The sequence below is a fragment of the Amphiprion ocellaris genome, chromosome 12, assembly GCF_022539595.1.
Source record: "Amphiprion ocellaris isolate individual 3 ecotype Okinawa chromosome 12, ASM2253959v1, whole genome shotgun sequence".
Taxonomy (NCBI): Eukaryota; Metazoa; Chordata; class Actinopteri; family Pomacentridae; genus Amphiprion; species Amphiprion ocellaris.
This window is the reverse complement of record NC_072777.1, coordinates 22,178,008-22,189,823: the sequence shown is the minus strand read 5'-3', so window position 1 is coordinate 22,189,823 and position 11,816 is coordinate 22,178,008. Positions and strand designations below refer to the sequence as shown.

Sequence of the window (11,816 nt, the reverse complement as noted above, 5' to 3'; positions counted from 1 at the left end):
GGATGTCAAATGTCACATTTCACAAACATGTATATGTGCAATAATAATGTGAATAGGACAAACACAATGTGGGCACTACATAGAGTGCAATAATCTGATATGCGCAATAACGTGGTCATATTCTTTTTTATTTTTCTCTATTTAATACTAGAAACATTTATATTTCTTCTCTTAGAGGAGAAAGTATCTATAGCTATGGACTGTGGCAGTGTGTGCTGCTCTTTTTACTGTTTTTTCTGTCTTTGCTGTTATAACACTACAAATTTACCCAATGCAGGATAAATAAAGGATCTATCTATCTATCTATCTATCTATCTATCTATCTATCTATCTATCTATCTATCTATCTATCTATCTATCTATCTATCTATCTTTCTATCTATCTATCTATCTATCTATCTATCTATCTATCTGTCCGTCCGTCCGTCTGAATTACTTCACCATTACAATTAGCCATTTTTGCAGTATTGTTTAACAGTGTTGGAGCAGCATTGCATGTGAGTTGGTTAGCTTAAGCTGCAAGAAGTAAGAACGAGTCATACAAAGGGGTACCATTGGGTTTGAACAAAGTTTGGGATGGTTGCAAGAAGGTGGAGTCTATCAGCTGAAAATGGCCAAGGAGCACGTTGTGGCCTGGACAGGTGGCCAGTCCATCATAGAGCTAACACACAGAGACAAACAACCACACACTCACAGTCTCACACCTACATCCAACGTAGAATCACCAGTTCTCCTGCCACACATGTCTTTGAACTGTGGGAGAAGGCACCCGGAGAAAACCCACGCAGGCACAGGAAGAACACACAAAGAGAACTGAAGCGATCAGTAGGTTCTGTGAGACAGCTGTGCCAACAACAGCCCTGCATTAGAAAATATCAAAACATGTAAAACAGGATGACACAGAAAGTCTTTAGATTTTAAAATACTTTATTTCATAAACAATATCTAAATTCAACTTGGTTGGTCACATACATACACAGCAAGGATAGAAAATGCTCAAGTTAGAATAAGAGAAAACAACAAGAACTGGGTATTCCTATCTGCTCCTGGAGCTACGGCTTATCAACTGAAGCTCACTGAGTGCTGATGACGGTGGTGAAGGTTTGAAGAGTGGCCCAGCGCTTAGAAAACTGTGCTACACATGGAAGATGCAGGTTCAAGCACCTGCTCTGCTGAAGAGTATGAATTCACCCCAGCTGCAGGGATGATAATCTGTAACTTTCTCTCTGGGAATCATCTTCTTAGACTTGCTCTGATAGCATTTGCTACAGTTGCTTTAATTCAAATCAAGGAGGAACAGGTTGATGCGAGGCACCTTCCCCAACTCCTGCTTTGTTTACTCCTCACTCCTGGTGTGGTTTCGTCGGAAAAGAATGTTCAAGATAAAGCATGGAAGCGAGCCATCAGTATCTCACAGATAGACATAAATAAATTCATTTAAATAGTGAAAAGACAACGTTTTGGTCCTTGATGTAAAGAGAGCTAGAAAAGATTCACATTGTTCCCCCCCAATCCTCCAACAGGGCTGGGTAAGTTCTTTATATACTGGAAGACCTTCACCTCTGTGGCTAGACCGTCATAAAGTATCTCTAATATATAATATAGCCAAATATTGCGAATATTGTGCAAGATAAAAGACACTATTTGTGCAAAGAATGTGTGCTCCTCTACTATAAAAACTTGGACAGGTTTTTTGTTGGAGTTTTTAGAAAATTTTCCCACGATAGAACAACACTAGGACAACACTGAGAAGGCATTTGCTGTATAGAACAGCTTTTGCTGTAGATCAATTAGAAATGCCTTTTGTTTTAAAGAATACACCAAAATGCACAGGTCACAAAAGTCATTCACATAATGTTAGAAAGAAAATCCCACAAAGCATGGACTGTGTGTGTGTGTGTGTTTTTGGGGAGGAGGGGTGGGGGGATGTCGAGAAACTCTTCGCTTTTCCCTCCCGGAGCTCGGTTTCTCTTTTCTGTACAGTGTGATCCGTCTGTCCACTTGTCCATCTATCCCTCCGGACTCACCGGTGAAGCTACGGTTGGTGAGGCATCGTGGAGTGGCTGGGTGGGTTCGGTGTAGCTGTGCTGTGCTGTGACAGTGCTTCACCACGCTGTGCCTGAGACAAACTGTGCAAACGCTACTGTGCTCTTCATCCTCCCGGCTGCCGGACGCCACCGTTACCGTACGGCAGGAGCAGCAGCACTACAGAGGAGGCTGTGGATGTGTGTGTGTGCGTGCGTGTGTGTGTGTGTGTGTGGTACAAACGTTGGCCAGGCAGTGATTAAATTCGGGTCTTACTCAAACTGTAAACAGTAGATTTAGTCTTCAGTTCTTATATACAGTCGATGATAAAATATGTCCCTTCTTCTTGCAGGGGAACGAAGCAGAAAAGAAGCTTCCACCCCCAGTTTAGTTCATTGTTTGGCTTCACAGCAAAAAAAAAAAAAAAACAACAAAAAAACAACTTCTTTACTTTAAAAATTCTTGTCTTATATTTCTACACTGGCAGTCTGTGGTACAAAATGTATCCAGAGGCGTTTCTAGTTCTCCCCGGTTTGCTGATAAATCAGTTGTTATGAGGTAACCAAGGAGTAGATCATACTGAAACACAAGAAGAAGAAGAAACATTAAATACAAAAGTGAGGCAACACTTTTCTGATTGCACAGATGGACAAGAAAGTGAAAATCACACAATAGTTCAAATCGACTAATGGCCTACTAATTTCCTCTTTCAGATAAAGCCTTCAGGTGTCTTTGTCCATTGATCTCACTGATCCATAGTCAGTTTTCCCGGTGATTCATCTCGATACTGCAGTCTCTGCTGCCTGCACATCTAATGGGGGAGTCTGTCTGTTTGAGATGCAGAAGTGGGCCTATTTATCTTCTGACAGCAAACTTTTGCTTGCACTCTTTCTTTAATGCTTCTCCATCATAATCTGAATTATTCACACTTATGCTGTGTTTTTCAAAAAGGCCGAATTATGCATCAAGTCCGTGTGCAGAGGTTCGCACCGTAGACCTTAAGTGTTTGGAAACAACAAGAAAGTGCTCTGACTTCTTCAATTAATATTTAATTTAACTTTCAGTCCACACAAGAAGTGGAGTGATGTAGATTTACTTTGCATTTAAACAAGGGTCTGAGTAGTTTTAGAATATAACGTAGAACATGAAGGACTGAGAGAGCTGGAACTCAAAGAAAGACTTTATCTACAGTGTAGCCAACCAGTGCCGTCAGATCAGCTGTAGTGCACAGTGCTGGTCATGACTTGTATAGTTGCTGACTAGTCTGAATGTATTGGTATTTAATGTGTTTTGGTAACAATATGATATCAAACAGGAAGTACCTGAATATGGTTGTTCAAAACGTGTCAATGTAATATTTATTCATCCAAAGAGTCACAGTGAGACTCATCTGGTTTGTTTTAATTCCTATTATATAAATGAGGCAACTGTAAATGATGTTCAACTTTTACCGACTAGCACGAGTTCCCTGTCGCTTTCTAGAAATTTTGATTTTTTTAAAAAAATGGTAATCATTTTAAATGTTTGTTTATGAGTCTAAAATTAGCCACCTGTAACAGCCATTTTGCCAAAAGCATTAGGGATCTCCATCCAGGGATATCTGCCTACAAACCTTACTCACTCTGTGCATTTCAGTTTTGATGGCTGGCTGTATTTATTAGAACTTGAATCTACAGATAAGGAGTTAAATCAGATGGAAGGTCATACTCAGTGGTTGGGGGCAGAGGAAAAAAAAACAGGACATACTGAAAAACAGCTGGAAACTGATGGTGTTCCTGCAGCAGTGGCTCAGTTGTAAGAACAGGTTGTCTCCGAATCAAAAGGTTGGGTAATTCACTGAACCTCAAGCTGCTTCTAGTGGTTGGCAAACCTCCACTGGTGTGCGGAAACACATTGCAAGCTGCTTTGTAGAACCTAGCTAAGGTTAAAAGGTGCCCATAAGTGCAAATCCATTTAACATTTACCATTCTGCTGCCAACTGAGGAGGAAAAGTTAAGACTGGAACCCGCTGATACCGGTCTCAGCAAACTGCCACATGTCTATAGAGGAGAGTGATTTGATAACTATTGCAGCCTTGTGTGTTTTACAGAAAATGGACAGAATTGTACCTGCTACTATCTGCCTCACAGTGTTTGTAGATAAACATGCCTACTGACCTAATGCAGAGGGATTAGTTGGGCCAGAAGTTGTTCCTAATGCAATTAGCAAACTGGCGGCTGATATTTTTACCTTTGGTCGAACAAAAATATGTTCTTGGAAAACAGCAAGGAGCTCGAGCTAGTCGCCCTGATATATACTATTCACATGCTGTTTTGTGCAACTCCTATATCACCCAAGTCTCTAATGGAGTGTAAAATTAGCAGGACCCATAGAGCCACAATGATGAGAGACTGAAATAAGCTGAAATTATTCCTGAATCATTAATTACAAATATAAATAATGCACATACATTTGAGAGAATATCCTAGTACCTTTGAATGGATTATGTGGTATTAAAATGTATCCTATTTAAGTTTATTAGGGAATGTCTCAGTTTTCTTATATTACATAGGTAAGCTGTTAAAGGCAGGGAATTCCTAATACGTGAAAAGAAATATATCTGTAACTAGAATAATAACTCATCTGGGTTAAAGGCGGAACAAAAACACATTCATATTTGACCACAGACCTGTTCAAGTCCTGTAATTGACACATGCTACCATTCTGTAACTCCTTTTTGTAACAATTTTCTCCATTAAATATCAAAATTTTTACATTATTAGGTTTTTACTATGACCTAAACATGTAAAAACAACAATCCTTCCTGGCATGTTTGTTTTGCTTTTTTCAAATATTATTTCCTAAAAGTCTGCAGAAAAGTTGCCACTGGATGCAACATAAAAAGCAAAAGCTGATGAGCATCATGTAATGCAATGAGCATGTGCAAAACAAGCTGTCAAACACACAGTTGCAGCAAAGTGGCAGTGTGATTTCTATACGTCGACCACTGACACTGACGATCTTCTGTCGCACTGCGGTGAACATGAAGTATTACAGAAGTATTTGATCATAGAGCCTGTGTTGTTCACCTGGGAAAAAAAGGAGAATAATGAAGGACCGTGTGACACAACAACAGCGACAGAACAAATCACAGATTGGGGATTCGACACTTGTCTCGCTGAGCTGTGACTTGACAAGAACAGATCAGCACCTCACTGACAGTAACTAACAACTCCCAACGTTTGTGTTCATCCCACAGGCCTCTGTCAGCTCCTCACACCTCTGTTAATCTCTGCTGGTGAGAAGGCAGCAAGTTCACTCTGTTGACTCATGAATATCCATGGACAGACACAGAGAAGGGCAGAAAATGTGCTGCAGAGAGAGAGGCAGGAAGAGACGGATCAGAAGTGAACTGCTTGGCTTAACCTCAGGGACTCGCCCTCCTCCCATTAAACCCTCTGAGAACTGCCTTCATTAATTGCTAGATTGACTTGTATCTCTTTAAATTACAGCTCCTTCACTTTTACAGACTAATTAGACACTAACTGAACATAATATATGCTAAAATATGACTCGATTCATGAGGAAGCCTCACAGATTTGGAGCTGCATGAGAATAGAAAAGCTGATATCACTGTTTAGCCTGTTAAATATCCAGGATTATTTATCATTTTGTCTTGAGTTTTTGTCAAGACAAAAAAAACCACTTCTGCTTCATTTTCTTGCATTTTTAAGGTTTATACACAGACAAGAGGAATAATAATAATAATAGAATCTCTGCATTAGCAAAATTCTTGCTGGGTTTGGGGGTTTCTCTCACAAGTTCCAAGTTAATAGAAGTGGATTTGCATTATAAATGTCCAATTAAGTTGCATGATCAACAGAGAAAATATGAGGCGGATTAGTTCTGTGCAAATGCTCCTCACATGACACCTCAAATTAAACAGGAACAACGTGTGCTAAGGAGAGAATGTCCAATTATTGTAACTCTAATTAGAGCGCAGTTCAGCCTGGCATGTAATGTGTGAGGTGAAACACACATAGGAAAAGACTAATCCACCTCTCGATACCTGTTTTGTAATTGCCATGGAACACAGTGCCATAGCCTCGGCACAATACGAGCTTGAAATGCATGGATTACACTTTTACATCCATTCTGCAGTTCATTTAATTTGAATCTAATACTGAATCAGTTTAATTTAGGCTTTTCACACTTAAAAATATTTTTTGGCATATATGATACAAAACTACATTCTTCTACCATCTCGACAAAATGTAGCGATGAACTGAAAATTAGATTAACAGGACTGAATATGAAATTTTGGTCACAAATATGTATATGACTAGTTTTTAAATTTTCATAGGCAAAAATCTGAAAGTCACTGCTTGTTCCTGCCAGAAAGCAGTAAATATAAAATTGAAAGCTGAAAAACCAGAATCAGGGAAAGATCGTAAGTCAGTGAATCTGTATTTTTAAGCAGCTTACTTTGGTTTGACACCAGGACTGTACAACTCGGAAGACGCATACAGTGCAAAAGTGCCTGCATTTGTAAAATAAAAATCTTCTCGAGACCTTTTGCTAAATTGTAACTTACTATCTTCTAAACACTAGATCAGTTACTCTAATTACAGGAAACGATCTTGTACTTATGAGTTGCAGTGGATATCAGTCATGCTGTGGTTGAGAGGACAGGGGTGATGGCGCTACCTGATATAATGACTAAATTTTGTCAACAAAGTGTTTTTAGAAAACATCTTATTAAAAGTCATAACATGTTTGAAGAGAGGTGAATTTCTCCAAGAAATCTGTAGTATAATGTTGCCACTGAGTTAGAGTTTGCTGCAACATGAGCCCAGCTTTCAGTTGCACAATAAATGAGGAAATCTGTCTGTGTGTCTGTCTGTTCTTTAACTATCTCCAAAACTATATACACAATCTACGTAAAACTTGGCGAGTGAGCTGCTGAAGACCCAAACAAGTGCAGTGTCAAGTTTGAACTTGTTCAGTTGAGCGGTTGTGATGTTCTGGCTAAAAGTAATGACACTTGTAATACTGAAATATTGCACTTTAACATGGGGAGATCACAAAACACCAACGTTTCTTATACCCAAGTTCGTTCCATAATCTAAATAGTGTGTTTATTATTGTAACTATGACAATGAAGGTAATCTAATCTTCGTAAGTACTTATTTTAACCCAAATAATTACCCTTTCCATAAACTTGACCACATACCTAAAGCTAATTGAATCTCTACCACAGAATTGTTGCATCATAAAAGGGCTACCTAAAGGTGAACTTCTTAAAATGGGTTTATCTATGGCATACCCCCTGCTGCGGATATGCTCCAATGGTTAGTATCAGAGGTAAGAGACATACCATATATCACGTAAGTTCATATATTTCGGAGAACTTAGTGGAACGAAATTAACCAAACTGAAATCCAGTCGTACAATATCTGCCCTGTAGTGCTACTTTTCAGTAGCCATTTTTAACATATGTTTCCTACCAAATACAAAGGCATCACAGCGGCAAACATTTCAAATCGTACCCGGTCCAATGAAACATACACTTCATTGAACAATGTAATATAAGAGAAAATAGTGAGTGAACAGGTTTGCTTCTGGCTATGGATATTAGCCCAGTAGCTGCACCAGTATAATCCCAAATGGAGTTTCTGGCTCAGTTGCTCAGCTCAGAACCACAGATGATGCTGGAAATATGCAGACTTTAATTATGTTTATGCACAGTGTATGTTCTCATTAAGGATTTATGTGGTAATTTAAGGTGAGGCCATTCGCTGTGTGATGAAACATTTTATGTCATTTATATATTTAACATCTGTCCTCTTAATGAGCCCATGTTAACCTTGAGTGTGAAGGAAAAGACATGCTAAGGACCACAAGCCGAGCAAACACAGAAAACCTATATTCATCTTACAAAGGGAGAGAAGGTGTTGGTTACTGGGGAGCACCACAATCCACACAGCATCCTGTGACAGCAGTGACAAGAGGAAAGAGGGAAGAAAGAAGGTGAGCGGTCGAAGGGTAGAGATCAAAGCTTACACTCCAAGAGGGAGTCTGTTAGTCAGGAGGAGCTTTATAATCATCCAGTGTCAGGAGAAAGTGCAGCTGAGGAGGGTGAGATAGCACAGAGCTCACCTGGGGCTGATGCAGAATCGGGTTGTCTTGAATTTTGAAAGGTTTATTAGCTGTTATTATAATGCACTATTGCAGGTTTCACTGATTTATCTCACTAAAGAGACGATGAAGCCACAGATGAAGCCATTTCAGAAAGATCTAAACCTCGTCCATGCCCTCTGAGCCTGTACGTCTGTCCTCCTGCTGTGCCCAGATGGACAAAAATCACGATGTACAGAGTAATTGCAGTGGATCATCTGCACCAGATAAGCTCCACAGAGCAAACCCAAAAGGATTCTGAATCACCCGTTGCCCAGGTGGAGCCGGGTTCATCTGTGTCTGCGAGGGCATGCACGATTTCATTATGTGTATGCAGCACACGGGGGTTTGTCTCAGTGAGAGTGTGTTTGTGTGTCGGTAAGATTTATTGTGAGTGCGTGAGGGATCTTTAGGTCACAGATGCAGGTGAGGGCGTTTGGTTTTGGAGAGCGGTGGGTAAAGAAGGGTCAAGAAAACAGACAAGTTCCACACGGCAGGTTTCAGGCTGCTTCACTTCCAATTCAACCGTGTTCACCAAAACAAGCTGCTATGCTGAACATCACTGTAGCTGCATGCAATTGGAGTTCACTTCTTAAAGTGATTATCTGGATCTATATCAAGAAAACAAGTCTTTCAGTAAACTAAAGTGTGATTTTATGCAGCTTGGGTCATCCTTTCAGTGGGTTATGGTTACATTTCAAGACTTGCTATGTTGTACTAGTTGATAGCAACAGTTCAGGAACAGATTTTAGTCGAGTTCTACAAGGGTTATGGGTTATAAAAAATTATACACTGAAACAACTTTTGAGGCCTTATTTTATAATTATGAATACTGTTTAAGACAGCACTTAAACTTGAAAATAAACACGATGGCTAATGTTACACTGTGGGCTACAGCATTTTTTTAGGCTCACATTGTTTCACATTTTCGTAAATCAATTCCACCAAATTAGCTCTTAAAAGTCTCTCTTTGTTATGTTCTATTTCATGTGACAGACAACTTTTACATTGAAGAAATGTAAAAAAAAAAAGCCTCATGATTCTTAGGCAAGTTCTGAAGTGTCGGTTTCTGTGATTTCAAAGTGGGTTTATCAAGGTTTTTTGGCAATTACATCTACAATAATGATAAAATTCTAGTTAAAAAGTAGCCCAAAATCTGGCAATACTGCTGTCAATTCTTGAACCGCATTCTATTTAACATTATCCTGGAAATATGATTACATTTTCTTCTTACAATTATGAAATGTGGATGTCATTGTTAAGAGTTAAATCCTCTAAATTCAGATTTCTCTAGTAAATGCAATGCATTCTAAGTTTCCCAAAATGTGCTGCACGAAATGAATGCAGGCGTTTCCACATTTGGCTGATTAGCAGAACATTTTTCTTCTGAAACGTATTGTACTGTAGACTGTCTTGTTCTTGTTAAGCTGTTGTATGCATTTTTAAACTGTTAAGCAAAGCAGCTCTTTTAGTTGCTATTGGGTGGTTAAAGTCATGTTTTCTAGCATACATGTGCAGAATGTGTCAGTGTAGACACACCCCTCCGCTGGATTACTAATAGTAGCGCTGGTATCTTATAATCGTTTGTACTGTTTGAATTGTGAACCATTGTGCATTAAGGTTTGAAAATTTGATTCAGAGATGGGCCAATGTCATTTAAAACAGCAAGGCAGGATTTTCACTTGTATTTGGGCCAGTGAGTGTTAGTTGTTTATTCAAATGCATGCTATTATTTGGGCTATTCCTTACAACAGTTTGAATTTTGGCTGAATGGCAAAATGCCTTCAATCAAATTCCAGTTTTGATGATATAATATGCCATTTCTCTGCAACCTAATTCAGTCATTGCTTGGGATTGGGATCCTGAACTTGGTGGAATTAAAAGTGAATACAACCTTCACCTTATACTATAAAATACCTCACTGCTGCTGCTGCTGTCAGTGGTCTCAAAAACAGCAGGTCAGTCCAAAATGAGCTAGAGCAGGACGGGATGGAGTGAGATGGAGAAGCAAGATGAGTTAAGGTCAAAATGAATGCTCAGTTTACAGCTATAGACACCCAGTGTTCAAGGCGAAGACGCTAGAACGTGCTTTTACTGCTTCTCAGACATATATGAAAGAATATACACCTCATAGCTTATGATCATAAGATCTAGTTTTTAATGTTTTGGCACTTCTATTGACCATTTAATTAAAGTTCTTATAAAGAGTATGTCATATCCTATTAAAAAGAAAAACATCAGGAATGCAAAAGCAAAGACTACAATAAAAAAAAGTATGCATATTTTAGTTAATGACGTCCCTTATACAACATGCGACTCCAGCTACTGATTGATGTAGGCACTGGTATGAAAATGAATGAGATATATATGACTTTAGCTTTATTGTCTTCCTTTTTTTTCTCCAAATTTCTGCCACTGTACCATGCCAGGAGGGAGCATTCTATCATCACATCATCTTTTGTGATATCTAAAAGATATTTTAAAGAGCACTGCTGCTATCAGTGTAAAAACCTCATCATTGCAGAGCCTTTTAAGTCTGACATGTTTGTTTCTGATAGAATCAGGTTTGTAACACGTTCTGCAGTCAGAAAACGAGTATTTCAGTTGATTTATAATTACATGGCATCATAATAACAAAATACTTTTAAATAACTTATAAGGTCTCCAAAAAGAACACTGAATGACATATCTCCCTGATGTATGTTAATATTGTTCTATGATACCAGACTAAGTTTTTAAAAAGTAACTTCTAGCCAACAACAGACAGCAGGATTTTGTGTAACAGCTTAAGTCCAACACTTGCTCATGATGTTGCTTTTCTACCTGTGTGATATTGTTGTGATCAACATTGCAATTAACAAACTATCTACAACCTGCAAAGACACACAAACAGCATTTTTCTCCAGGAACCTTAAAGCAATGTTCAATCACAACATTATCACACACATACAAGAACAACTCCATGTTAAAGTTGCAATCCTTTTAGCATTGTCATGAAAAAAAAATCCTCTTCTGAGCTACTAACAACTAGTCTTAAAAAACCCAACAACTTTAAAATCCATATAACCACAACAGTCCTGCATTAATAAACAGATCTGGAAAACTTGTCAAGATCAAGAAACCTTATCAAACACTGAAGTGGCCATATGGTTAAAAGTTTCTCCTGTATGAAGCTATTCTGCCTCAAATTGCTACCACAGAATAACATTAAAAAATGTAAGGATTGTACCTTTAAGTGTTTCCATTGATAAGACCTATTAGAGGGATATTTCCAGGTTCCACACACTGCAGCACCCACATGACACATGGAACAAGAATCCGGAGTGATTAATAACAGCATTTAGACAGCGACCAGGAAAAGTTTTAGCAAAAAAAAGCAAATAAAACAAAAACATCAGGAAATGTTAGACACATTATATCACAATGCGCATGGTATATCTTTACCTGATAATTTAAAATACTACCAGCAAAAAACAACACAGAATGACGAAGATTTTAACCAATGTGCAGCAGTTTCATCCGTCTGCAATCCACCTGCATGTTAAGGTGGTGCTTGTCAATGAAGTAAAGAATCAAGTTCTCGTAACATCACATGCATTAGCAGTGGCGGGCCTACAGCTAAACATTACTAGCCT

The 11,816-nt window shown here is 38.7% G+C and overlaps 1 protein-coding gene across 5 annotated transcripts in view; it reads right to left on the bottom strand.

Annotated features, from left to right (window-relative positions):
* Positions 1 to 909: 909 nt before the first annotated feature.
* cnih3 (cornichon family AMPA receptor auxiliary protein 3) overlaps positions 910 to 11,816 on the bottom strand; it is a 102,568-nt gene continuing 91,661 nt past the window's right edge. For 2 of the 5 annotated variants that reach the window (XM_023287233.3, XM_055015995.1), the window contains exon 6: positions 910 to 2,604. In XM_023287233.3, coding sequence (XP_023143001.1) covers positions 2,577 to 2,604 — 28 coding nt within the window. In that variant the 3' untranslated portion in view covers positions 910 to 2,576. Of the gene's footprint in view, positions 10,156 to 11,410; positions 11,467 to 11,816 lie in introns of all 5 variants that reach the window. The other 3 variants (XR_008603537.1, XM_055015996.1, XM_055015994.1) reach the window with 3 other exon arrangements.